The 26,418-nt window shown below is 43.0% G+C and overlaps 1 protein-coding gene across 1 annotated transcript in view; it reads right to left on the reverse strand.

The window, feature by feature from the left end:
- Window positions 1-26,418, reverse strand: part of GPATCH1 (G patch domain containing 1) — a 54,211-nt gene that overhangs the window by 16,887 nt on the left and 10,906 nt on the right. The window contains exons 3-15 of the mRNA XM_005862479.2: window positions 23,902-23,987; window positions 20,819-20,979; window positions 20,167-20,264; window positions 19,181-19,239; window positions 18,310-18,552; window positions 17,205-17,352; window positions 14,041-14,120; window positions 10,776-10,980; window positions 8,047-8,343; window positions 6,897-7,075; window positions 5,444-5,571; window positions 2,645-2,781; window positions 2,153-2,319 (exon numbers count right to left, since the gene is read on the reverse strand). Coding sequence (XP_005862541.2) covers window positions 2,153-2,319; window positions 2,645-2,781; window positions 5,444-5,571; window positions 6,897-7,075; window positions 8,047-8,343; window positions 10,776-10,980; window positions 14,041-14,120; window positions 17,205-17,352; window positions 18,310-18,552; window positions 19,181-19,239; window positions 20,167-20,264; window positions 20,819-20,979; window positions 23,902-23,987 — 1,988 coding nt within the window. The remainder of the gene's footprint in view (window positions 1-2,152; window positions 2,320-2,644; window positions 2,782-5,443; window positions 5,572-6,896; window positions 7,076-8,046; window positions 8,344-10,775; window positions 10,981-14,040; window positions 14,121-17,204; window positions 17,353-18,309; window positions 18,553-19,180; window positions 19,240-20,166; window positions 20,265-20,818; window positions 20,980-23,901; window positions 23,988-26,418) is intronic.

The raw sequence follows: 26,418 nt of genomic DNA on the forward strand, positions 1-26,418 counted from the left end.
AAAAAATAAAAAAACAAAAATACTATAAATCTCAAAGGTATGATGCTGAATGAAAGGTGCCAATCTCGAAAGGATATATATTGTCTGATTCCATTTACTAGTATATAACATTCTAGAACAAAACTATAAAGACAAAGAAGAGATCAATGGCTGACTGGGTTCTGGGATGCAGAGAGGGGAAACTATAAAGGAACAGCATGTGGAGGCTTCTTGTGATGATGGTACCATATGTATCCTGATTGTGGTAGTGATTACATGAATCTGTGCAAAAACTCACTGAACTGTACATTTAAAAAGTCAAGTTGTTGTTGCTGTTAATCCTCAGCCAAGGATACTTTTTCTATTGATTTTTTAGAGAGAATGGAAGGGAGGAGGAGGAGAAACATCGATGTGAGAGAGACACATCATTGGTTGCCTCCCGCACGTGTCCCTAGGCCGGGGATCGAGCCTGCAACTAAGGTATGTGCTCTTGACCAGAATCGAAGCCAGGATCCTTCAGTCCACAGGCTAAGCCATCCAGTGAACCAAACCAGCCAGGGCTTAAAAAGTCCGTTTTAATGTAGGTTAATTTAAAAACTAGAGTAAACCCTGCCCAGGTGGCTCAGTTGGTTGGAGCACTGCCCTGTACACCAGAAGGTTGTAGGTTTGATCCCCAGTCGGGTTGCAACGGGAGGCAGCCAATCGATGTTTCTCTCTCTCTCTCTTTCTCTCTCTCTCTGTCTCTCCCTCCGTTCCTCTGTCTCTAAAATCAATAGGGTAAGGATTAAAACTAATAATAATAAGTTACAAAAATATTTTAAAATGTAATGACAATATTATAAATAAAAGCAACTTTTTATTAAGTTCAACTGTTAACTATTAAAGCAGTAATTTTAAAAAAACCAACAATGGATATTCTGTCTATATTCTCCACAAAAGAGAATACTTGTTACTTGGAAAATTATATTTTCTAATACAAATACATTGAATTTTGTTTCAATAGTTAATGCTAAGTGAAAGCCATTCTAGGCAGTTTATAACCTCTCCTCAAATGATTTAAGCTGTGACTCGAATTGTTCGATAGTAGAGCAGGTGTTGGCAAACTACAGCCCAGGGGCCAAATCCAACCTACTGTCTGTTTTTGTAAATAAGTTTTATTGGAACACTAGAAGCCTGGTGCACAAAATTCATGCACAGGGGAGAAAGTGTCCCTCAGCCTGGCCTGCACTCTCTCACAATCCGGGACCCCTTGGGTAGGGTCCCTATGCCTGGCTGGCGATCAGGGCCTATTGGGGCTTTCCTTCCCCTGGCTGCCAGCAGCTGGCCCTGCCCCCGCCACTACCACTGCTTGCCATCTGTCTGGCACTGCCCCCCCTCCCCCACCACCGGTCACCTCCCTCTGCAGGCGACAGGTGTGGAGTGCGACTCCTTGGCTGGCCTGGGCCTCCCTCTGCGGGGCGATCGCTGGCCGGCCCCGCACACCCACCACAGCATCACTGGCCGGTGGCCTGGGCCTCCCTCTGTGGGATCGATCAAGGGGCCCCCAGATCGATCGCTGTGCAGAGGGAGGCCCGCCCACTGACCAGGGCTCTGCGATCGATCACTGCACAGAGGGTGGCCTGGGCCTCCCTCTTTGGGGCAACTGCGGAGCCCCCCTGTCCCCACCCCCGATCGATCGCCCCACCAGCCGGTGGCCTGGGCCTCCCTCTGCAGGGCATTTGTGGAGCAATGGCAGGGCCCCCCGACCAATCACATTGCACCCGCCTTGGCTGGCCTGACACCAGTGCATGTCATAGCGTGGTCATCCAGAAGGTCGTCTGGACAGTCGTTCTGCTGTTTGGTTGTTCGGTCGATTTGCATATTACACTTTTATTATTATAGAAGATACAAGTACCCAATTGTTTTCACATTGCCTGTGGTTCCTTTCACACTCAACAGAAGGGTTGAATAGTTGCAACAGAGACTATGGTCCACAAAGCTTTCAATATTTAACACATTAAGCACTCAGCCTGTTTTGTTTTCCGGACGGAAAGTATAGTGTCAGTCACCGGTGACTGAAATGGGGCTTAACGTGTTAATATCTAGCCCTTCACAGAGTGTGTTGCCCCTGCTCACTATAGAGAAAGGTAAAGGCCACAGCTAGCCTGGCAAAGAGAACCAGAAGCCCGAATACCTTATTTGAGAGTGATTCCTTCACATGCACTTCCTCTTTGTTTACTAATGGACTGGACTCTTGTTCAAGTGGACCAACTTTTGATCTAGTCAAACTTAAGAATTCACTAATGGAATCTTCTTTCTTTTCTTGTTTAGATGTATCCCATCTGGATGGTTTTCTTGATTCTGAAAAGTAGGACATAGACATAACATCAGAATTAGCAAGCAAAAGACGAGTTTTTCATTACAGCTCATTCAAGAACATCAGTGACCCTACTACAGGCCGGGCACTGTGCAAAGTGTTGGGCATGTGGCAGATGCTGAGGCAGAGTACCACCCCCAAACAGGACACATCTGGACCATTATAACATGAGCTAAGGTATCCATATGAGCAATTATGTTTATGGGAGGAGAGTTTGCACTATGTGTATCCTTAGGATTAGATGACCCTTTATTTCTGTCTTCCCAACAGACCATGGTCAGCAACTGGACCTGAGGAAGCCCTACTCACTGTCGGAACCTCGGTGCTGCGGTATTTTTTCACTTGAGGCTTGAGTTGTAGGCAAGGAAGTTGTCTCTGGGAGTGTCAGAAAGTTGAAGACTGAGTATTTGTCACGTTTCACTCTTGGTAAGCCAACTAAAGTTGAACTGGGGGTTGAAAAGAAAAAATATGAATATAATTTTAATAACAACTGTGACAATAAAATCTAATTTCTATAAAGCTTACCATCTCATGTGTTTCACCTGTAGCTCTTCTACTTGGCTATAAAGGTCCCCTAAGATGTTTTCACTTGCCAAAGCAATTTAAGAATTTATAATGGGTGACTTTAGTAACCATTAGTTTTTTCCTGATTATAGTAAGAGCTAGAATTTAACTTTGAAGATGGATTTCCGTTAAGGAAAAGTTCCACTGCTAAAAATATAGCACAGGTTTAAGCTGTGCAGGTCACTTATATGCAGATTATTTTCAATAGATACCATAAATGTATTTTCCTTATGATTCCTTAACACTTTATTTTCTCTAACTTACTTTATTATAAGAATACTAGAGGCCCAGTGCACAAATTCATGCATGGGGGGGATCGCTCCTGGACTATTGGGGCCGTCTTGCCCAGTCCCAATCGGGGCCAATCAAGGCCGGCCAGGGACCTCGGAGATTGGCCAGCTGCAGGAGGTTGGCTGTGGGAGCACACTGACCACCAGGGGACAGCTCCTGCGTTAAGCGTCTGCCCCCTGGTGGTCAGTGTGTGTCATAGCTACTGGCTGGTCATCCGGTCATAATGGTCACTTAGGCTTTTATATATATACTAGAGGCCCAGTGCACAAAAATTTGTGCACTTAGGGGGGTCCCTCAGCCTGGCCTGTGCCCTCTCCCAGTCTGGGAACCCTCGGGGGATGTCCACCTGCTGGGTTAGGAGCACTCACCAGGGGATCAGGCCTAAGCTGGCAGTCAGGCAGGCCTAAGCTGGCAGCCCGGCAGCCCTCAGGGGATGTTCACTTGCCAGCAGGGAGCAGGCCTAAGCTGCAGTCGGACATCCTTAGTGCTGCTGAGGAGGCAGGAGAGGCTCCCACCACCACCGCTGTGCTGGCAGCCATCAGCCTGGCTTGTGGCTGAGCAGAGCTCCCCTGTAGGAGCGCACTCACCACCAGGGGACAGCTCTTGCATTGAGTGTCTGCCCCCTGGTGGTGTGTGTCATAGTGACCAGTCATTCCCAGTCGTTCTGCTGTTAAGGTCAATTTGCATATTACCCTTTTATTATATAGGATAGATAATATGTAATACATATACCATACAAAATAGTATGTCGACTGCTTATGTTACCTGTAAGGCTTCTGGTCAACAGTACTGTTAGTAGTTAAGTTTTTGGGGAGTCAAAAGTTATACGTGAGCCCAGCTGGTGTTACTCAGTGGTTGAACATCAGCCCATGAACCAAGAGGTCATGGTTCAATTCCCAGTCAGGGCACATGCTCAGGTTGTAGGCTTGATCCCCAGTAGGGGGCATATAGGAGGCAACCAATTGATGTTTCTTTCTCATTGATGTTTCTGTCTCTCTATCCCTCTCCCTTCCTCTAAAATGAAAATAAAATTAAAAAACCTTTGGAATGAGAATTCATTGGATCTTTAAAAAAAAAGTTATAGCCCTAGCCAGTTTGCTCAGTTTGCTCAGTGGATAGAGCGTTGGCCTGTGGACCAAAGTGTCCTGGATTCAATTCTGGTCAAGAGCACATACCTCAGTTGCAGGCTCCTCCCAGCCCAGGCCCTGGTTGGGGCTCGTGCAGGAAGCAACCAATTGATGTGTTTCTCTCACATCAATGTTTCTCTCTGTCTTTCCCTCTCTCTTCCACTCTCTCTAAAAGATCAATGTAAAAACATCCTCAGTTGAGGATTTATAAATAAATAAATAAATAAATAAACAAACATAAATAAATAAATAAAGTATACTTTTTTTAAAAAAAAGTTATACATGGACTTTTGACTGGGGGGGTTGGGAGGGGGGCGGACGGTGTGCAGTGTTAGAGCCCCTAACCACTGCATTGTTCAAGGGTCAACTGCATACCTAAATCTTCTGACAAAGTCTCTGATTCAACTGTATATGCTTTCTTGGGGTGTTTATAATCAAATAAGAAGTACTAAACTTTTATAAAGAATTATAAAACATAAGTAACATTTTAAATGTAAACTGAGTATGAATTACTAGAGGCCCGGTACATGAAATTCATGCACTCGGCAGGGAGGGGTGTCCCTCAGCTCAACCTGCACCCTCTCACAGTCCAGGAGCCCTTGGGGGATGTCCGACTGATAGCTTAGGACATCCTTTGTGCTGCTGCAGAGGCAAGAGAGGCTCCTGACACCATCGCTGCGCTCACCAGCCGTGAGCTTGGCTTCTGGTTGAGCAGTGCTCTCCCTGTGGGAGTGCACTGACCACCAGGGGGCAGCTGCTGCATTGAGCGTCTTCCCCCTGGTGGTCAGTGCATGTCATAGCAACCAGTTGTTCTGCCGTTGGATCAATTTGCATATTAGCCTTTTATTATATAGGATAGGATTGAAAAAGTGGCAAATTAGATAAGCATTACGTTTTATAACTTGACATATCTGAGTTTTATATCTTCAATATGGAATAAGTTTGCTATCTGGATGTTTGTTTTTTCAATAACAAAGTAATAGAAATTAAATCTGCACAATTTGCAACTCAAGTATATACAAGTAAGTTCATCTAGAAAAAGGGAATTTATATGAGCATGTAAGAAGAAAAACAGCTTTAATATAGGGAATAAGTGCTGATGGAAGGGGAGGTTTATCCAACTTACTCTGGATAAGGGTCAGGGACATTAAACCTCTTACATAGAAGCTTGTCAGGATGCCATTCAAATGTGTCTCGGGTGAGCTTCCCAAACATCTTCATCTTCACAGCCGACTGCTTGTCATTGACATCATTCTGGGAAAAGACATTCATTCTTTGTCATCAGGTGGTCACACAATTGACCTGACTGCTCTCCCATTTACAAGTTTTCAAGCAATTTTTCACAATTACACAACCAGTCATGCTACATTTTTGGTAAAGTACACCAGAAGCTAAAAACATAAACGTAATTTATAATTTTACAATGCCATGTATATTTTGATCTTTTCAACTGAGGGAGTTTAAATATTTAGCTATGCAGTGTATTGTGTGTGTGTGTTTTTTTAAATCTTTACTGTTGAAAGTATTACATATGTCCCCTTTTTTCCCCATTGACCCCCCTCCAGCCCACCCTATCCGTGTCCCTGGGTGATGCATATATGCATACAGGTCTTCAGTTGGTTACCTCACACCCACCCATCCTCCCCCACTTTCCCTCCAAAATTCTATACTGTTCCATGCTTCCATGTCTCTGGATCCACTCTGTTCATCAGTTTATTTTGTTAATTAGATTCTACATATGAGTGAGTGTCTTTCTCTGACTGACTTATTTCACTTAGCAGCTATGCAATGTTTTAATTTTAAAATGCACCAGGTAGGCCCTGGCCAGGTAGCCCAGTTGGTTAGAGCATCATCCCAATACGCCAAGGTTGCAGGTTCAATCCTGGTCAGGGCCCTTGCAAGAATCAACCAATGAGTCCTAGCAGGTTTGGCTCAGTGGATCAGCCTGTGGACTGAAGGGTCCCAGGTTTGATTCTGGTCAAGAGCACATGCCCAGGTTGCAGGCTTGTTCGGGACCATGCAGGAGGCAGCCGATCAGTGAATCTCTCTCATCATTGATGTTTCTATCTCTCCCTCTCCCTTCTTCTCTGAAATCAATAAATATATATATTTTTTTAAATAAAAGAATCAACCAATGAATGCATAAACAAGTGAAACAATTGATGTTTCTCTCTCTCCCCTCCCCCTTCCTTCCTCTCTCTCAAATCAATAAATAAAAAATTTTTTTTAATGTACCAGGCGTCAGAAGGGGGCAGGAGTGGGGAGAAGGTCAATGAGGGAAGGAAGGGGAGTGTCTGTAATACTTTTAACAATAAAGATAAATTTTTTTTTTAAATGCACCAGGCGCCCTGGCTGGAGTGGCTCAGTTGTTTGAGTGTCGCCCTGTGCACCAAAAGGTCACTGGTTCGATCCCTGGTCAGGATGTATATGAGAGGCAACCGATTGATGTTTCTCTCTCACATACGTGCTCTCTCTCTCTCTCCCTCTCTCTCCTCTCTCTCTCTCTCTCTCTCTCAAAAAAATCAATAAAAACCTTTTTTTTTTTAAATGCACCAGGTAGGGACATAATGGTAACAGACCTCTTGGTCTCGAGGAACTTCTACTTGATCTGAATCGTCGTCCTCCTTGGCATGAGTGAACCTGGAGGACAAGGTCGAATGGGAAGATGCATACAGCTGGGCTGCCCGAGCAAATTCCTCCCGTTCTCGGCCTCGCTCCCACTCTGTCATACTGGGATCCAGACAATGTTCCAGGGCATCTACGGTACAGAAAACAAGAAATTGCTTCACTCCTAGGAAAAACATGGGGCTTAAAGGGGAACGCCTGGTGGCACCACTGGGTCCCCACAGATTTCACCAGAGACAAGTCCTCACGCTGGTTTTTAAGAGCATGGTGGGGAGGTACTTGACAGGTCACATTGCTCACTCTCTCAAAATGATGCTTCTTTTGAATTCTACTGCGTACATCAGAGAAAAACATTTGGGAACTAATGCTTGATTACATCTTCGAAACAAGGAACCTGTTACCATTCCCAGACAGTAAGTTCATCCCAATTACATTCCTAAGTTTTGGCAAAAACATTCCTTTCTCTAACTTTACTTTTCTAACTTTTTTTTTTTATTTATCAAATAAACATTAGGGGTCTGGATTCTTCGTGGGGAGTTCAAGCACAGTACACAAAGATCTGCTTTGGAAAATCAAGCCCTTTAAATTTGCTACCTCTCACAAGGACTGCTGCGTATAACAGTCAGCCCTCTCCCGTCTTGCCATATTTATTTACTTCATGGATCAGAATGATTTTTTTACCCTGTGTAATGGTTCAACAGCCAACTCTCCTCTATAAGTCAAATTTTAAACTATGATTTAGAGTTGGGTGGGTAGGACCTTAAAGTAGCATGGGAGATGACCTTGGTCTTTTGTGTGAAATACAACACTTTCAGAGATCAAGCATTTGCAAACAGTAAATGGTCTGTAATTTAGCATTAGCCACCACCACGGCATGTTCTCTAATTAAACAGCTAGCTTCGGGACCTGAGATCAACGGAAACACAAGCCAACTGTTCTTCCTTTCTAAGGTCAAAAGCCAGGGCCTGACATCTCTGCACTGTTTACCACAGAACGAAGCACACGGGCAGAGCAGGGTGCTTCAACTTTAAATCTGGGACTAGGGCCAGAACACCAAGAACACTGCCGCTGGCTGAGACAGGAGGGACCAGGCCTAGCACCCACCTTTCTGACCCCGTTTCATATTTGCTAAAAACTTTTCATATCGTTTTTGCTTTTCTGGATCTTTGGCAAAAGGTTTGAAGTTGCTGGCTTTTCTGGTGGCTGTCCCACCACTCAATGCCGTGTGCCAAGAGCCGTGTCCGACGTCCTGAGAGGGGGGCTGGGTTCTGCTGCTTGCGGCATTCTGGGCCAGACTCAAGGCCCTGAGCTGAGCTGCTTTAAGGTCAGTTGCCTGCTTCATTTCTTTGAATCTCTCTTTATCTTTTTGGGACAGAAACTCTAACACTGAAGTAGCTGAACCTAAATAAAAACAATAATAGGAAGAGATGAAAAGTATCATAAGTCAAATTTACTTACATTTTTCTGTACATACATTTTCAATATCACAGATTCATGTAATTAGTGTATTTTACATTTAGTGTCTCATCTGTATTCATATTACCCCTGTAATTTAGACAGTAATAAAATATGAGCCCATTTTACAGTTGGTAAAAATGGAGGTTACTGCCCTGACTGGTTTGGCTCAGTGGATAGAGCATCAGCCTGTGGACTGAAAGGTCCCGGGTTCGATTCCGGTCAAGGGCATGTACCTTGGTTGCGGGCACGTCCCTAGTGGGGAGTGTGCAGGAGGCAGCTGATTGATGTTTCTCTCTCATTGATGTTTCTAACTCTCTATACCTCTCCCTTCCTCTCTGTTAAAAAAAAAAAATGGAGGTTACTACTTGGATGTTTATCAGGCCAGCAAATGGTCCCTGAATGAGGAAGCTGACATCTCAAACTCCAGAGCTCCAGTCCCTAGTGGCCTCCATTTCCACAGTCCTGCCCAGCACAAGCCCCAGTTCAGAGTAGAGTTACCCATCACACACCCACTCATGTCACAAACGCTCACTGAGCACTCACTCTATGCCAGACACTGACCTGGAGCTGGAGGACAATGCAGACAAGGTCCTGCTCTCACGAATGAGGGGGAAGGACATTAAAGAAGCCAAAAATCAACACCAGAGGGTTGCTATGAGAGAAGTACTGTGGGGGAAAATAGGGTGATGTGATTGAGGGTGACTCAAGTGAGAGGGCTGGTTGTGGGGGTGGAGGGAGAGATAACTAGCTTATATGGTGGGTGGGGAAGGCCTGGAAGGTCCCTCTAAAGAGAGAATATTTGAGGTAACCTCTAAATCAGTGGTTCTCAACCTTCCTAATGCTGCGACCCTTTAATACAGTTCCTCATGTTGTGGTGACCCCCAATTTCATTGTTACAAATTGAACATAATTAAAGCATAGTGATTAATCACAAAAACAATATGTAATTATATATGTGTTTTCCAATGGTCTTAGGCGACCCCTGTGAAAGGGTCCTTCGAACCCCAAAGGGGTCGCGACCCACAGGTTGAGAATCGCTGCTCTAAATAAAAAGAAGAAGCCAAAATATAAGGGAAGGCTCAGCTGGTATGGTTCAGTGGTTGAGCGTCAGCCTATGAACCAGAAGTTCAGGGTTCGATTCCCAGTCAGGACACATGCCCAGGTTGCAGACTTGATCCAAATGTGGGCCATGCAAGAGGCAGCTGATCAATGATTCTCTCACATCACTGATGTTTCTATCTCTCTCTCCCTCACCTTTCCTCTCTGAAATCAATAAAAAAATATTTTTAAAAAGGAAGAAGTACTGGTGGCCCTGGCCAGGTAGCTCAATTGGTTAGTCATCTCAATATGCCAAGGTTGCGGTTCAATCTCCCGTCAGCGCACATACAAGAATCAACCAATGAATGCATAAACAAGTGGAACAACAAGTCAGTGTCTCTCTATCTCTTCCTCTCTCTCTAATCGATAAATAGAAATAAACAACAACAAAAAAAGAAGTACTAGATCATTTTAAGGGGAACAGTGATATAAGTTGGTTCACCTAGCTACTGTTGAGGGGGTTGACTGCAGAGGACAAATAAGACCAATCAGGAAGCCACTGCAATAGTCCAGCTGAGAGTAGATGGGCATTCAGACCACAGGGGAAGCAGCAGAAATGCAGAAAAGTACATGGAGTCCCCATGCCTATTTGGGGTAGAAATGAGAGGACTTGCTGTGGATAGGGTCAGGGGAGGGTAGGAAAGAGAGGAGCTAAGAACTAGAATTCCTACATTCTGATCTGAGCAGTGGGTCACATTTACTGAGAAGGGGAAGACTAGAGAAAAAGCAAGTTTGGGGAAAGAAGTGGGAACCAAGACTTCTGTTTGGGTCTATTATATTTGAGATACCTATTAGGCTCCTAAAGGGAAAGTACAAGTTCATCCTGCTTAGTGGGTCTTTCTGCTCCAACATACAGGGGATGCTCCACATCTGTCCATACTTTCACATGCATTCATTCCTTTCAGGCTTTCAGGAAAAGTGCTACAGTACCCTTTTCCCCTGAGGAAAAAATCCTGTTCCCAGGCTGTGCAGAGAAAGTGAAGGTACATATGTCCCTAGTCTTCATCACATCGCTGAACAATTATTAAAATCTGAAAACTGCTGAGCTTAAGATAAGGGTTGTAATTTCAATGACATAACTGAAACTGATGGTGGGAAACAAGTCTTAAGAAGTAAAGGATGTACACTTACGTTTATGTACAATAAACAATTTTATTCCCAGTTTGGGAATACAAAATCATGGGAAAAGTTTCAATGGGAAAACATCTTTCCATTTTGATTTTGACCTCTCAGATTATTACAAATTTAATGATTTTAATCTTCTCCATGACACATACCTTGAATAGGTGTTTCTCCTAGCAACTCTCCCCGCTTGGAGGCATTCAGTTGGTGTCTACTCTGTGTCCCTGGGTCATGTATTGACTTTCCAGCTGATTCTGATAACACCTGAAGTAAGTGGGAATTCTCTGAGGTTGCAGCTACCACAGGTCTGAAATAATGCACTGGTCGATAGTCTCTTGGCAATTCAGGTGGTGGATAAATCTTAAAAAAAAACACACACACACACATAGAACAAAATTCTGAAAATACAGGCTGCAAGATTATCGTGTTTGATTTAACCAAGAAAACCCGTTACCTCTGAACATTATTAACCCCAGCCTTTCCCAGGCTAACATTCAGCAGGTGGGTAGGCAGCACTGGGAACAGATTGTCCCGGTGCCCAGCCAACATCCATTCTGGATGTGGAGGGTCACCAGAACCACACTGTTCTAACAACCAGACATTTTTAGTATCACCCCTGCCCACTCTACACAGAGATGCTAATATGCACGTTTCATATAAGAACAAGAACGATGACAACAATAACACGATGTACAGGCCCACGTGCAGAACTGGCCCACTGTATATCAGAAATTTTAGAAAAGTATGGTTCAAGGTATAGAAAAAATAACTTAAATAAGTTAATTTTAAATTCAGAAATATCTTTCTGGTTGTTTCCATTCCAAATTGGAACTTTAGGCCTTATTGTTTTTTATCTGAGGTATTTTTTTAACGTATTTTTTTACTGATTTCAGAAAGGAAGGGAGAGGGAGAGAGAGAGATAGAAACATCAATGATGAGAGTGAATCATAGATAGATTGCTTCCTGCACACCCCCTACTGGGGATCAAGCCTGCAATCCAGGCATGTGCCCTTGACCGGAATCGAATCCAGGACCCTTCAGTCTGCAGGCCGACACTCTATCCACTGAGCCAAACCATCCAGGGCTATCTGAGGTATTTTTAATTCAAAAGCTGACTGAGCCCTGGCTGGTGTGGTTCGGTTGGTTGGGCATTGACCCATGCACAGAAAGGTTGCTGGTTCAATTCCTGATCAGGGCACATGCCTGGGTTGTGGGCTCAATCCCCAGCAGGAAGCAGCCGATCAATGTTTCACTCTCAGCTAGATATTTCTATGTTTTTGCCTCTCTCCCGCTCCCTCACAAAAAATATCAATTTAAAAAAACAGCTGAATGAACTGAAACTGAAATATAGAATTTGGTAAACTCAGGCATTAATGATAGCAGAAACATATAAGTTAAAGTATTTAAAGAAGCATTTGAGATCTTGCTTCCTGGCATATGTCATTAGTTTGGGCTCAAATAAACTCTTTATTTAAAAAAAAATTTTAAGTATTAGACATCTTTAAATGGTCTCTCTTGCTCGGCAGGTGTGGCTCAATCGTTGAGCAGCGACCTATGAACCAAGTCATGATTCAATTCCTGGTCAGGGCACATGCCCAGGTTTCAGGCTCAATCCCCCAGTAGGGGGAGTTCAGGAAGCAGCCAATTGATGATGATGTTTCTCTCTCATCGATGTTTTATCTCTCTCTCTCCTTCTCCCTTTCTCTCTCTGAAATCAATAAAAACGTATTTTTTAAATAAATAAATGGTCTCTCTTGCACTATGGACAGTCCTATGTAAGCTGTGTTCTAGATTTTTCAGCTGCCTGAAACCCTGAGCCTGTAACCAGTGACGCTCTGCGTGCCCTCTGGCAGTAGTTCTCAGCCCCAGGTGCACGCTGGGCTCACCTGAGGCTTTTAAGAGTAATGATGCCTGCATCCCACCCCACAAAATCAGCAACAACTGGAGTTCCCCAAGTTTCCCAGATGGCTGTAAGGTTCCCAGGTGGTTCCCTGTGGGGGAGCACCTGGCATGAAGAAAATCTATAGAAGAGTGGTATTATCACTGTTAGGAAATCACATTTTTCACCATCTTAACCTGACCACCTTCTCTGAAAAACAGACTCCCCAATCAGCCAGCAAACACCCTCATGTTACCAAGACACAAAAATCCAGCGGAGCATGGAAGAAAAGGGGTGCGTACACACAAGTCTTCACATCCTCCATCAGAGTCAAAGCATTTTAGAGGTGGGTGTTTAGCCACATTTTTAGAAAACTTGCCTGTCTGTGAAAAAGTATGTGAACGTAGCACTCTTCTGAATCACTCACGCTCAAAGTGAGGAGCACCTCGGGAACCCCTGTGCCCCTCTGTCCACTTATGGCACTCTACCCTTCAGTGAACTTGTCTGTCTTGCATCCTCACCAAATAGGAGCTATTTGGGGGTCAGGAATTTGTCCTATTTATCCTTGAACCCTGAGGCAAATGAGTATTTCTCAAGCATTTTTATGCTCCCCTTTCATAAATGTAGAAAACTCGCATTCTCCTTTGACATATTTGACATTTCTGTTAGTAATAACAGCTTAGTATGCACCCAACACTGTTTTAAATATATTCTGCTCATTATTACAATACATTAACTATTACGACTAAACCAATGACAGCAACTGTAATGCCAAATGTAGTTTCTCAGGCTGCACTGCTCCTGGCCACCCCAGTTCTGGAGAACCACGGGCCAAGACAAATGTTTGCTGAATGAAAAACAAGAAGCCCATTACGCAGTGTGAAACAACCTGAAAAACGGATGCCAACAAAATAAATGCCAGGAGCCCTTCCTCAGCTATCAGCACCCCACTAACTTGTGATGCCCACCTAGGAACAGGTGACTCTGAAGGGTGTTAAAGAGCACCACTTGGCTAAACTGTAACAAAATCTCATAAAGACAGGACTATCTGGAAAAGCGCACAGAGTTCTCCCCAGACCTGACCTGCATGTACCTGGCTTCTCTCCCTCCTGCTTGCCCAGCAAGGAGCCCAGGGAACCTCGTCCACATTAGTTAATGCCTCAAGCGTTGAGGAGGATTCAGGGCTGTGAGTCATTACAGCTTTTTGAAAGTTTTCTAATTTTCCTTAAATTACATTGTCCCTAGAATTTTATCAATTCCATTCTCCCACCAGTTTCTAATGTAATTTTTTTAATGGAAAAAACTACTCACTTTAAGTCTGGATTTAAAAGATCAGCAATTAGCTGTTTTGAATACAATGTGCCTACTGACTGCCATTTCTAATACAGGATATGTTTTCCTCAACAATCGTTAGTAACTATGCTGGTGCTTTTGAAAACAGAATTTACTTATCATTCCAGTTGTTGATATAATAACTCAGCAAATATTTTAGATACTAAAACCAGTAAAAAAATAAATAACTAAAAACAAAAAACTCTTACTTTCTTAGAAGACAAAGATTTAGAAGCCAAGGAAAATCCATCCAATATTTTGCCAATGTAGCGAAGATCTTTTTCTGATTCTACAAAATGATATCATTGATTAATTTCACAAGTATGGATAAGAATAAGACAAAGACGTCAGCTTTTAATCTCTAAGAACACAAATACTACGTGTCACCCATGCTATCACACAGAGATAGCAGTAAAGGAGGAAATACCTCTGTTGACTCTGGCAGCCAGGCCCACACCACCCACAGTGCTTAGGCTGCCCAGGACCCAAGGTTACGGCCCTCCAGAAAAGGTGCTGGAAGTCCTAAGCTAAGGCACCAAAAAATATACTCTGTGGAGTAAAATATCTCAAGGAAAACCATCAAGAGAACAAATACAGATCAACGTAAAAATCCTAACTGTGAGAGGGTCATTTCTAAAACCAGGTGAAGAACCATGAGACTACCTCCCAATTTTCTTAGCAACAATACAACCAGGTCAGCTGGTAATCTAATCTTAGTACAAATTAAAAGGCACTTTTGTCTTTTTCTCAAGTGAAATCCTAGTAAGAGATAAAAATCACTAATTTGGGAAACAAAATGACCAACGCCCTCTGACGTAAAGCCAGGGATCCTCCATTGGTCGCAGAGACAACCCCATCGGCAAAGGATCTTTGATTATCAAGTATTTCCTGGGCATAGTGGTTCTGTCAAAACTCAGTATGCAGTAGGGGGGCAATGGGGAATAAGGACACATATGTAATACCTTAATCAATAAAGAAAAAAAAGAAAAAATAAACCCAAAAAACTCAGTATGCACAAACTACATTTTCTGTAGCCAAAGGCCGTTCCCATGACCACCACAAAAACATCTTTGGGTGAGGATTAACAATAAATAAATAAGTGTATTTATTTATTACAGTTTAGTAATTATTACACAACATGTTATGTTAATATTAATAACATCAAATTATGTTAATATATTGATATAATTAATATAATTAATAATTAGCATTTAATATAACCTGTATTAACATAGTATAACATTAATATATATTATATAACTTCTTGTAAGTTATAAAGATGATAGCTTAGTAGAAAATTTTGAAAATATAAAGGTAAAGCAAAAAATATAAAAGCAAGCAAAAGGGAGAAAATAAAAGTAGTCTATCACCCAGAGGTAATTCCAACTAACATTTGGGAGCACACCCTTCCAGCATCTTCTGTGGCAATGATGGCAGGCCGCTCACTTACTGAGTGCTGGCTGTGTGACAGGCAAGGTCAAGCCCTTTATGTACATTACAACCTCCATGGGGCACTTATGCCATCGTCATGCCCACTGTCCAGGCAAGGATGCCGAGGCACAAAGAAGTTAAGTAGCTTGTCAAGGTCATGGCTGATAAATGGGGAGAGCCAGGACTGAAGCCCAGGCAATCAGTCTTCAGAGTTTGTGTTCACAACCATTAAGCAAACTACCTCCTAAAAACTGTTTTACACCTGCCTTTTCTCTGCTAGAAATGTAAAATGGCATCATTTTGGGGAGTGATGTTTAGAATATTTCAACAGTATGGTTTTATATGTATTCTACAAGAGTTAGATCAAATTTTATCTGCGTATAGCTAAATATGTCTGAATAGATTGTTTTTCATCTCAGCTCTTGCCTCCTAACTTTATTTGGGTGATTATTATCATTGTAACTGAAAAATAAATAGTAGGTGCCATTTAATCAACCTTTGAGGCAGGAGCCAAACACAGAGTTATGCTATTTAGTCCTCATGGATTTTAAATATCTTTTTATTGATTTTTAGAGAAAGAGGAAGGAAGAGGGAGAGAGAGAATTATCAATGAGAGAGAAACATTGATCAGCTGCCTCCTGCATGCCCCCTACTGGGAATTGAGCCCCCAAACCGAGCATGTGCCCTAACCAGGAATTGAACTGGTGACCTCTTGGTTCATGGTCAATGCTCAAGCACTGGGCCACACCAGCTAGGCCAGAGAGAGGATTTTATCCTCACATTACAAATGATGCCCAGAGAGGTTACAAGCCTTGCCCAGGGCCACACAGCTGGGCAGGAGAAAGCAGGGATCCAAATTCAGGTCTGATTGGTTCCAAATCTTATGGAACAAATACCTATGTAGCCCTGCCTCCTCCCTACACCTTTTCTGGATTGAAAATTTAAAATACTACTGGCCCTGGCCAGGTAGCTCAGTTGGTTAGAGTGTCCTCCCAATACACCAAGGTTGCGGGTTCCATCCCTGGGTCAGGGCACATGCAAGACTCAACCAATGAATGCATAAGTGGAAAAACAAATCGATGTTTCTCTGTCTCTACAACTCCCTCTCTCTCTTGAAAAATCAATCAATAAATAAATAATTGAAATACTACCTAGATTCTGAATCATTATAAACTCTGACTTGAAATTCAAGTTGTGTTGACAGATGTCTACCTCTTTGCCCAGTAAGAGCCCCCTAAGAGCCAGGAACACAAGTAGAAGGCAGGCTGGCTGCCAAGCTCCATCTTCCTACAGGCTCAGTATTCCTGCCACCTGGTCACCACATCTGGCCTTCACACCTACTGCTGGAGCTGGCCTCCTTTGACCACCTGCCTAGCTCCTCGAGCGGGAAGTGCTTCACTCAGACCAAGTGCCAGCTCTTCTTGCCCACACACTTGCTCCTTCCCTGATTCCAGGCCTCTTCTTCCTCCCCTCCTTGGCCCTGCCTTGATACCTTGATAACTGGCTTTGGCTTTGACCCGTTCTTTTTTTTTAAAGGAGTGAATTAATCTTTTCTTTGTTTTAATGTGTAGTTTTTTGTTTTCTTTTTTTTCATTTCTTGTTTGTTTGTTTTTATTTTAGAGAGAGAGGAAGGGAGAGGGAGAGACAGAAACACCAGCTACCTCCTGCATGCCCCCTACTAGGAATCAAACCGGTGACCTCTTGGTGCAAGGGTCGATGCTCAACCACTAAGCCACACCGGCCTGGCAGCTGTGACCCATTCTAAATCCTGTCTCACTTTCCACATTAGGCCTCTCTTCTTCTAACTTTGTTTCTCAATCTGCATCTCTGACCAACAACCCCCTACTCCTTGGAGGCTGACACTGCAGTATCAAGCTTGCCATCCCTTCTTCCTGATAACCTCACACTGATCCTCCCATCAGCTGTGGGTCTATGGGATCACCTTTCTGACTTTGATATTGCTTGGGCGCTGTCCAGCCATAGAGTCCATCTCCAGGCTCCTCGTCCTTCAAAATGGTGTCATACTTGGATAGAGTTTCTGTGGCATAGATATCATCATCTTCCTCTTCCAGGGCACCAACACCAAAAGCCTTCAAAACAAGGTTTCAAACAGCAATTACAGGTTTAGAGTGTCTGCACTGAGGGATAAAGCTACTCTAACAATGTAATTGAACAGACCACATTAGCACTGTAAGATCACCAAGCGAGAAGCAAATGGGAGACCCCGATTAATACAGAGACTCAAGTCATTTAGATGTGAATGCCATGCCCAGCAGCAGCTATGGGTCTGGGTCCTAGCACGGGCAGAGGAATGGAGAATGCACGCAAGCAGCAGTGCAGGAGGGGAATGGGGCCTCTAATGGAGAAAGGAAGAGTGTTCATCTGCTGTTCAGTATGGCCTGGGACAGAGCTGGTGACCAGGGTCTGGAGACCACCACTACTGTAATAGCCGCTGTAAGAACTCCTAATCTTTGTGGGAAATGATCTCCAAGTATCCCTTTCTGTTAAAAGAACTGGAAAAAACAATAATGACATTTTCTAAATGTAATTTAGGAAAGAACCTCTGAATCAATTTGAGAGGACAGGCAGTCAGGAAAAGCTCTCCATCTCCTCAAAGATGCAAAGCAAGTCTCCCTTGGGACACTTACACCTACACTCCCAACTTAGGGCTGGCGGCACTAGGAAATAGTCCAGGAGGTAGTCAAACTTGGACCTGAGTTTGGAGCGGCAGACTGAAATTCAACTATTAACTAAACCAAAAAGGTAAGTGTGGTTTTCTGCTCAGCCCCACAAGAGTATGAAAAAGTAGTCCTCACTCCTGGGAACACACAAACTCCACCAAGAACATAGGTTACAGGACCTCAGCAGTAATATTAAAATCACGTAGGTATCCTTCACATATCTTCAGAACAGGTCCTAAGGGAAATATGACCACTCTTAGGTCTTCATGTAGTCAGTCAATAATGAGTGCCCTACTATGGGGCAAATATAATAAGGAGTATTCTCATTTGTCGATAGCTCCCTGTTTATAAGACAGAAGCACTTACCTGGCCTGAAATTCCCAACTTTCTCCCTTTATTCACTCCAATATCTCCAAGAAGATTGCTGGCTCCCTCGGGTCTCCCACTGAAAAGATTAAGATGTTCTCCTGAAGCTCCAAACAACGCTTGGTGGGGATCCAGACCCTTGTAAGCCAGTCCATGTACATTATCTTTAGGTGTGAAATCCACAGGCATGACATCCTTGGGTGCAAAGGTCACATTTTCTAGCAGGTAGTCATCATCTTCATCCTATTTAAAAAGTGGAATGAAGGTGAGTCACTTGCTAGTGCAAAGTGAACTTATAAAATACTATTTTCAAATGCAGTGATTAATTCCAAACAGAACATTTAAAGTCTGGAACAATTCCAAACTTTAATTTCCACTATTACAAATCACTACATCAAGTCCCTGAACAAATGATACCAACACAAGCAATTCCATTTTAAGAATCTAAACAGACTTGGGATATCTATGGTGCTGGCAGGCATATTGCTGAATATATTATCTGACATTATGAGGATAGTTTTAGGGTATGGGTATTTCACTGCAATGGGATATGATTCATTTCAAAAATTGTTTCTGGCTTGGCAGGTGTGACTCAGTGGTTGAGCATCAACCCATGAACCAGAGGTCACCAGTTCAATTCCCGGTCAGAGCACATGCCCAGGTTGCCAGCTGGATCCCCAGTAGGAGGCATACAGGAGGCAGCTGGTGGATGTTTCTCTCTCATCAATGTTTCTATCTCTCTCTTCCTCTCCCTTTCTCTCTCTCTAAAAAATCAATTTTGTATATATATATATATATATATAAAATCAATTTGTAAAATAAAATTTCACCTTCATGAAGTAACAAATGCTACAGTCATCCCACATAATACCTCAGATCCTTCTGAGCCTCCTGGAGGTAATGCACAGCCATAGATTTTCACTCCAGGATCTATACAAGAGATTTCAAATGCATCAGTCATGAGCAACTGAAAATACAGAAATCCGAGCTGCTGAAACTCTTAGAGGTACATGGCTGCCCTTGTAAAAGGCGCTACAGCTTTAGGGTTGGAGACTGATCACTCAGAAACTGTTTTCCCCAGCCCTTGCCCCATCCACACTCTGGCAACAATGTGCTAAATGAGTAACCACTACTCCTCCAGCACTAGGGAGAACCTAAACTAATTATTGCTGCTTCCAAGAGTTCATAGTCTGGCTGGAGGAACCAAGGGCAAGAAACAGAAAATAATCCTATTAAATTGTGACAGTTTTGGCAGAAGCAGGAAACAATTTCATATGCTCCTGATGGGAATGTAAACTAGTACAATTCTTTCAGAAAGCTATTTCACACTACACACAAAAAGCCTTAAAATACCTGCATACCACTCAGCAATTTTATTTCTAGAAACATGTAGCCATTACAAAGTATTAGGGCCTGGCTGGTGTGACTCAATGGTTGAGCGCTGACCCAGGAACCAAGAGGTCACCAGTTTGATGCCTGATCAGGGACATGTCTGGGTTTCAGGCTGGATCCCCAATAGGGGGGCATGCAGGAGGCAGCTGATTAATGATGTTTCTCTCTCATTGATGTTTCTATTTCTCTATCCCTCTCCCTTCCTCTCTCTCTAAAAATCAATAAAAACATTTTTTTTAAAAGTATTAGGGCCCTGGTTAGGTAGCTCAGTTGGTTAGAGCATCATGTCCCGATACCCCAAGGTTGTGGGTTCGATCCCTAATCAGGGCACACACAAGCATCAACCAATGAATGCATAAATAAGTGGAACAACAAATCAATGTTTCTCTCTTCTTCTCTCTCTCTAAATCAATAATTTTTTAAAAAAGTATTAGGATTAGGGTTAATGACAATCAATATACATACCAGGTTTTTGTCGGCGTGGTCTTCTCTTTACTCGAGGACCAATTCCTTGTCCTTCTTTCCAACCCATTTTTCTCAGCAATTCAAAACCAACAGATAATCTAGGATATCAAGGCATTAAAAATGAACTTCTTTTTATAACACTAGATAACAGTAGGAAGTGAGCAGCCTTTGAGTTCCTGCCTAGCTCATAATCTTGTCCTACCTGAACCCTTCCCCCCATTCATGTTAAAACTGCATGGCCTTGCCATTCTGGACATGCTCTGGATGACTGGACTTGGGGTGTATGTCTGACCTGGGGAAGTTGATCAGATGTCTTTTCTCCCGGGCCCAGAACGGGCACATAGGGACTCCAGATGGTCCTTGTCAAGCATGGGGCCTGGGAAACCATGACATCTAAGGCTGTCATATCAGGCCACGTGCCCAGGAGCAGAACAAGGAGGTAAGCAGAATGAGAGAGTAGAATGAGGCTGGAGATCTAGAGCACTCCATGCACTAACAATGCAAGACCCTTTTGGGAAAACCCCCCTTTGCACTCAAGTTAGGCTAAGAAGGCTTATCCTACTTGCAACCAAGCTTTCCCTAAGTAAGATCATCATATATATGCAAAGCAGTAATTTCAAGATCACAAAAGTCAAAATTAAATTCTTCTCACGTTGCTGGCGTTATGAAGTCATCAAGCAGAGTGGCTCCAGGAATAGGGGCAGTAGCAGCTGCTAACTGCCTGGCCTTTTCTCGTATTCTATCTTTGGTTTTGGAAGCAAAATCATCTGTGGTAACAATTGCTTTAGGTGCGATCCCAAATTCACTAAGATCCTTTAAAAAAAAAATCAAACAAAATTATTTCATTATTAGGGAAGTGATTAAACATGATGCATAACGTAGCTTTAGTTCTTTAAAAAAGTTAAGCCCTGGACAATGTTCAGTGTTGGGCCGTTCTCAGGTTCAATTCCCAGCCAAGGGCACGTACCTGGGTTGCAGGTTCGATCCTTGGCCCTGGTCGGGGCGCATACAAAAGACAACCAATGGATGTGTCTCTCACATCAATATTTCTCTCTCTCTCCTTTCCCTCTCCCTTCCACCCTATCTAAAAATCAAATGAACAATATTCTCAGGTGAGGATTAACAAAAAACACACAAAAAGTTAAAACCACAAAACTGAGTTTGGGATCAGGTGAGTGGCTGACTTCACACACTGACTTTGTTACCCTCACATAAGGCCAGTGGCCAAGTGAAAAGGAAAATGGGGGGCTTGCAACCTAATTCAATATCTGGTTAAAACTGTAGTCTCACTTCCCCACTCTGACTGACTTGGGTGGAGCGGCAGAGCCTAACCCCAGGGCCCTGCCACAGCTGACTAGGGTGGAGCTGCAGGGACCCTCAGGGGCTCGCCACAGGAGGAGATATATAGGCCAGAGCCTCCCCACGAGTCAGTTCAGGCTTTGGATCTGGAATTCCCCTAGACTAGCAGATCTGTGAAGTAAAGGTTAAACTTTCCTTTCTTAGTGTGCTGGCTGATCGTTCTCCCGTGCATTCTGCCACAACACAAGGACAGGGGCATTATAGTGGCTACTCAGTGAGGCCACAAGGAGCACTACCAAGCTAGGAAAACAGGAAGGACCTAATTCTTCTCAGGCAATATTTCAGAGGTCGGTGTGAAGGGGGCAAATCTTAGAGTCACAGCCAACAAGCATTCGTGAGCACCTATGTGCCAGGCCCTGAGTTAAGTGCTTTTGCATTTACTGTTGGCTGCCTGTCCAACAGTCTTTGCCCCTACCTCTTTCCCCACAGCACCCGGAGATTGTATAGGCCAGTGGTCGGCAAACTCATTAGTCAACAGAGCCAAATATCAACAGTACAACAATGGAAATTTCTTTTGAGAGCCAAATTTTTTAAACTTAAACTATATAGGTAGGTACATTGTTATTAACTTAATTATGGTACTCCTAAGGCTTAGGAAGAGCCACACTCAAGGGGCCAAAGAGCCACATGTGGCTCACGAGCCGCAGTTTGCGGACCACGGGTATAGGCACCTGCTCCCTGGTGTGTGTAGGCTAGCGTGGGGGGAGAGTTAGGGAATGGGGGTTCATGTCTTGATCACGGGATCAAGCCAGTCATTTTGATCCCATTTCCCTTGCTTTAGGACTGCACATGTAGCCGTGGCTGAATAGCTCAATTAGAGCATCATCCCAATAAGCCAAGGTTGCAGGTTGGATCCCAAGTCAGGGCACATACAAGAATCAACCAATGAATGCATAAATAAGTGGGACAACAAATGGATTTTCTCTCCCTTTCTTTCTCTCTAAAATCAGTACATATTTTTTTATTTTTTTAAGAATAAGCATGTAGATCAATTTGTCCAAGCAGATGGGAGGGAAAATTCACTGGAAGATTTATGTAAATAGTTTCTTTGATCAAAAGAAAAGATACCAAGAAGAAAGTCTTTCTTCTACTGAATAATGTCATCGTGGCTGTGCCCCTGGGAACTACTGCAGCCACCTTGCAACCATGAGACAATCTAGTAAGAACAAGCTGACATGCAGAAGACGACTGAGAAGAGAGTCTGGGCCCGCTGGCGGGGCTCAGTGGTTGAGCGTCAACCTATGAACAAGGAGGTCATGGTTCGATTCCTGGTCAGGGCATGTGCCCAGGTTGTGGGCTCGATCCCCAGTATGGAGTGTGCAGGAGGCAGCCGATCAATGATTCTCTCTTATCATTGATGTTTCTAGCTCTCCCTCTCCCTTCCTCTCTGAAATCAATAAAAAAATAAAAAATAAAACAATGAGCCCAGGTTGCCTGCACACTCCTTTCTCTAGCACTCACTGCTCAAACTGCAGTGTGTGTGAGTTACTATGAAATGCTGTAGACTTGGCTCAATGAAGACTTCACTTTTGAGGTAACAGGCTTTTTCAAATAAATTTGCCTGTACAGGAATTCCTTGTTTTGTTGTACTTCACTTTACTGTCCTTTGCAGATATTTCATTTTTTACAAATTGAAAGTTTGTGGCAACCTTACATTGAGCAAGTCTAGTGGTGCCATTTTTCCAACAGCCTCAGATGATGGTTAACATTTTTTAGCAATAAAGTATTTTTTAATTAAGGTATGTAATTTTTTTAAAGAAATAATGCTATTGCACATTTATAGACTCTGGTAGAGTAAAAACATAACTTTTATATGTACTGGAAAACCAAGAATTTCACATGACTTGCTTTATTCCCATATTCGTTTTATTGTAGTGGAGTGGAACCTGCAACCCTGGTGTAACGGGACGAAGCTCCAACCAACTGAGCTACCCAGGAAGGGCTCTCCTACATGCTTTTTTAAAAATATATTTTTATTGATTTCAGAGAGGGAGAGGGAGAGATGGAAACATCAATGATGAGAGAGAATCATTGATTGGCTGCCTCCTGCATGCCCCACACTAAGCGAACCGGCCACCCGGGCATGTGCCCTGACCAGGAATCGATCTGTGACCTCCTCCTGGTTCATAGGTTGATGCTCAACCACTGAGCCATGCTGGCCCAGCATCCCCTTCTTGTCTTTAGAAACTACTCGCATCATAAGATGCTGCTCTAATGAATGAGAATCCAGTGATACACAGGGCACTATAATCCAAGTACTTGAAAGATAAAACCTTACATACAAAGAGGAAATCAGACACTGAACTTTCTGAGGACGGTGAAGGTGCTACACCAACTAATTACAAACTAACTGGAATTAAAGTTCTGCGCACCCACCTCTTCATCCATAAAATCTTCCGGACCAAGAACAGATTTGTCTGCTCTGTTCTGTCGTGAAGACACAAAGGAAGAGGGTGTCCATCCTTCAAAGAAAAGAGTTTAGAACATTACAATCCTAGGGAGCATTTGGCTTATAACTAAATAATTAAATAACATGTATGGACTTGAAAGCCCCAATAACTACAAACTCCTGGCTACTTCCCATCTCACTGCTCATACAGACGTAATTATTCCACATAAATTTATTAGCCCCCATACCCCCTGTTGTCAGAACTTAGTGTATACAGTGAGGCTTCCCCATAAAAAATTGGAACCAAGTAAAATCAAATTACACATGGATAGTTAAATTGAAAAGGACACAAGTAGATCTGAACAGAAAGATTCAAGGTCACCGTAGAAGGCAGGACCACTCTGAGACCAGCAGAACAGCAACTTACACTAACAAATTAGCATATCAAATTAACAATATGTCTGGTGAACACAAAACACAATATTCAGATGATGTATTATAGAATTGTACACCTGAAACCTACATAATTTTATTAATCAGTCACCCAAACATATTCAATAAATTCAATAAAAAATTAAAATTTTAGGCCCAGCCAGTGTGGCTCAGTGGTTGAGCATCGACTTAGGAGCCAAGAGGTCACTGGTTGAATTCCTGGTCAGGGCACATGCCCAGGTTGCAGGCTGGACTCCCAGTATGGGGTGTACAGAAGGTAGCTGATCGATGTTGATGCTTCTCATTGATGTTTCTATTTCCCTCTCTCTAAAAATCAATAAAAACATATTTTTTTAAATTAAAATTTTAACCCTAGCCCTGACCGGTTTGGCTCAGTGGCTAGAGCATCGGCCTGCAGACTGAAGAATCCCGGGTTCGATTCTGGTCAAGGGCATGTACCTGGGTTGCGGGCACATCCCCAGTAGGGGTTGTGCAGGAGGCAGCTGATCGATGTTTCTCTCTCATCGATGTTTCTGACTCTCTATCCCTCTCCCTTCCTCTCTGTAAAAAATCAATAAAATATATTTCTTAAAAAAATTAAAAGAAGAAGAAGAAAAAAAAGAAACAATATGTCAAGGTACAGTCAGCCAAGAAAATGGCAAAAGAGAGAGTTACAAAAGCAATGCAAATAACATTCAGGGTGCCTAACCCAAGGACTTTGGTCTGAGGCAGTGGTTCTCAACCTTGGCTGCACATTAGAATCACCTGGGAATCTTTTTAAAATCCTGATTTCTAACAGGGACAGATCCAAAGACAGAGAAACATAATTTAAAAAATTTTTTAAATCCTGATTTCTGGGCCTCATCCTCCGGAAATTCTGTTTTTTTGTTACTAATGTTGTGGCCCCACCCCATAACAAAGAAACAGAATTTCCGGAGGATGAGGCCTAGAAATCAGGATTTTAAAAAGATTCCCAGGTGATTCTAATGTGCAGCCAAGGTTGAGAACCACTGGCTAAGGGCAGGCAATGGCCATAGCAGGCCCCCAATTCCATCAAACACCTGAGTCCTATAACTAACCCTCCTGTTCCCCATCCTCAGTCACTAAGCATGTGCCCTGACTAAAGCGAGAGAATGCTCTGGCCATCAAATGCATCTGTAACCCTCTGCAGATAAGCTTCTTTAGATTTCTCTAAGAGTGACAGATTTCTCTACTTTCTGATATCCTACAATTCTTGCTGAGGAGTATGGGGTAGATCTACTATTGGCAGGTGGGTGGAGCAGGTTCCTGGGTCAACCTGGGAGATTGATTCCCCAGCAGAGTAAGAATCTGCTCTCTTGGGCAATACCATGGCCCAGCACCTTCCTCCACTTTCGATTTCTGTAGTCTTTGCCCTATTTCTGCAAAGTCCTTGAATCTGTCACTCCTAATGGTAAAGAGCTATTTCAGTAAATTAACATATCACAGTCTACCTGAGTAATCATTTGAACTGGTCTTACCTTTTAATTATAATATGCAACACAGCCATAATTATTTTTTTCTTCATAATTGAAAGATTTAATTTTATTTTTTTTTAATCTTTATTGCTGAAAGTATTACATATGTCCCCTTTTTTCCCTCATCGACCCCCTCCAACCCACTTCCACCCACTCCCCCTCCCCAGCCCCTCACTACCCCACTATCTACATCCATGGATTATGCATATATGCATATATGATCACCTCCCATCCACTAGAGATTCTGCTCTGTTCCATGCTTCCATGTCTCTGGATCCACTCCGTTCATCAGTTTATTTTGTTAATTAGATTCTACATATGAGTGAGATCATGTGATACTTGTCTTTCTCTGACTGACTTATTTCATTTAGCATGATGCTCTCCAGGTCCCTCCATGCTGTCTCAAAGGGTAAGAGAGTCTTCTTTTTTACTGCTGCATAGTATTCCATGGTGTAAATGTACCATAGCTTTTTTTATCCACTCATCTACGGATGGACACTTGGGCTGTTTCCAGATCTTAGCTATTGTAAATTGCAACACAGCCATCTACACTAATAAAAGAGAAACATGGTAATT

This window comes from Myotis brandtii, unplaced genomic scaffold, assembly GCF_000412655.1.
Source record: "Myotis brandtii unplaced genomic scaffold, ASM41265v1 scaffold165, whole genome shotgun sequence".
Taxonomy (NCBI): domain Eukaryota; kingdom Metazoa; phylum Chordata; class Mammalia; order Chiroptera; family Vespertilionidae; genus Myotis; species Myotis brandtii.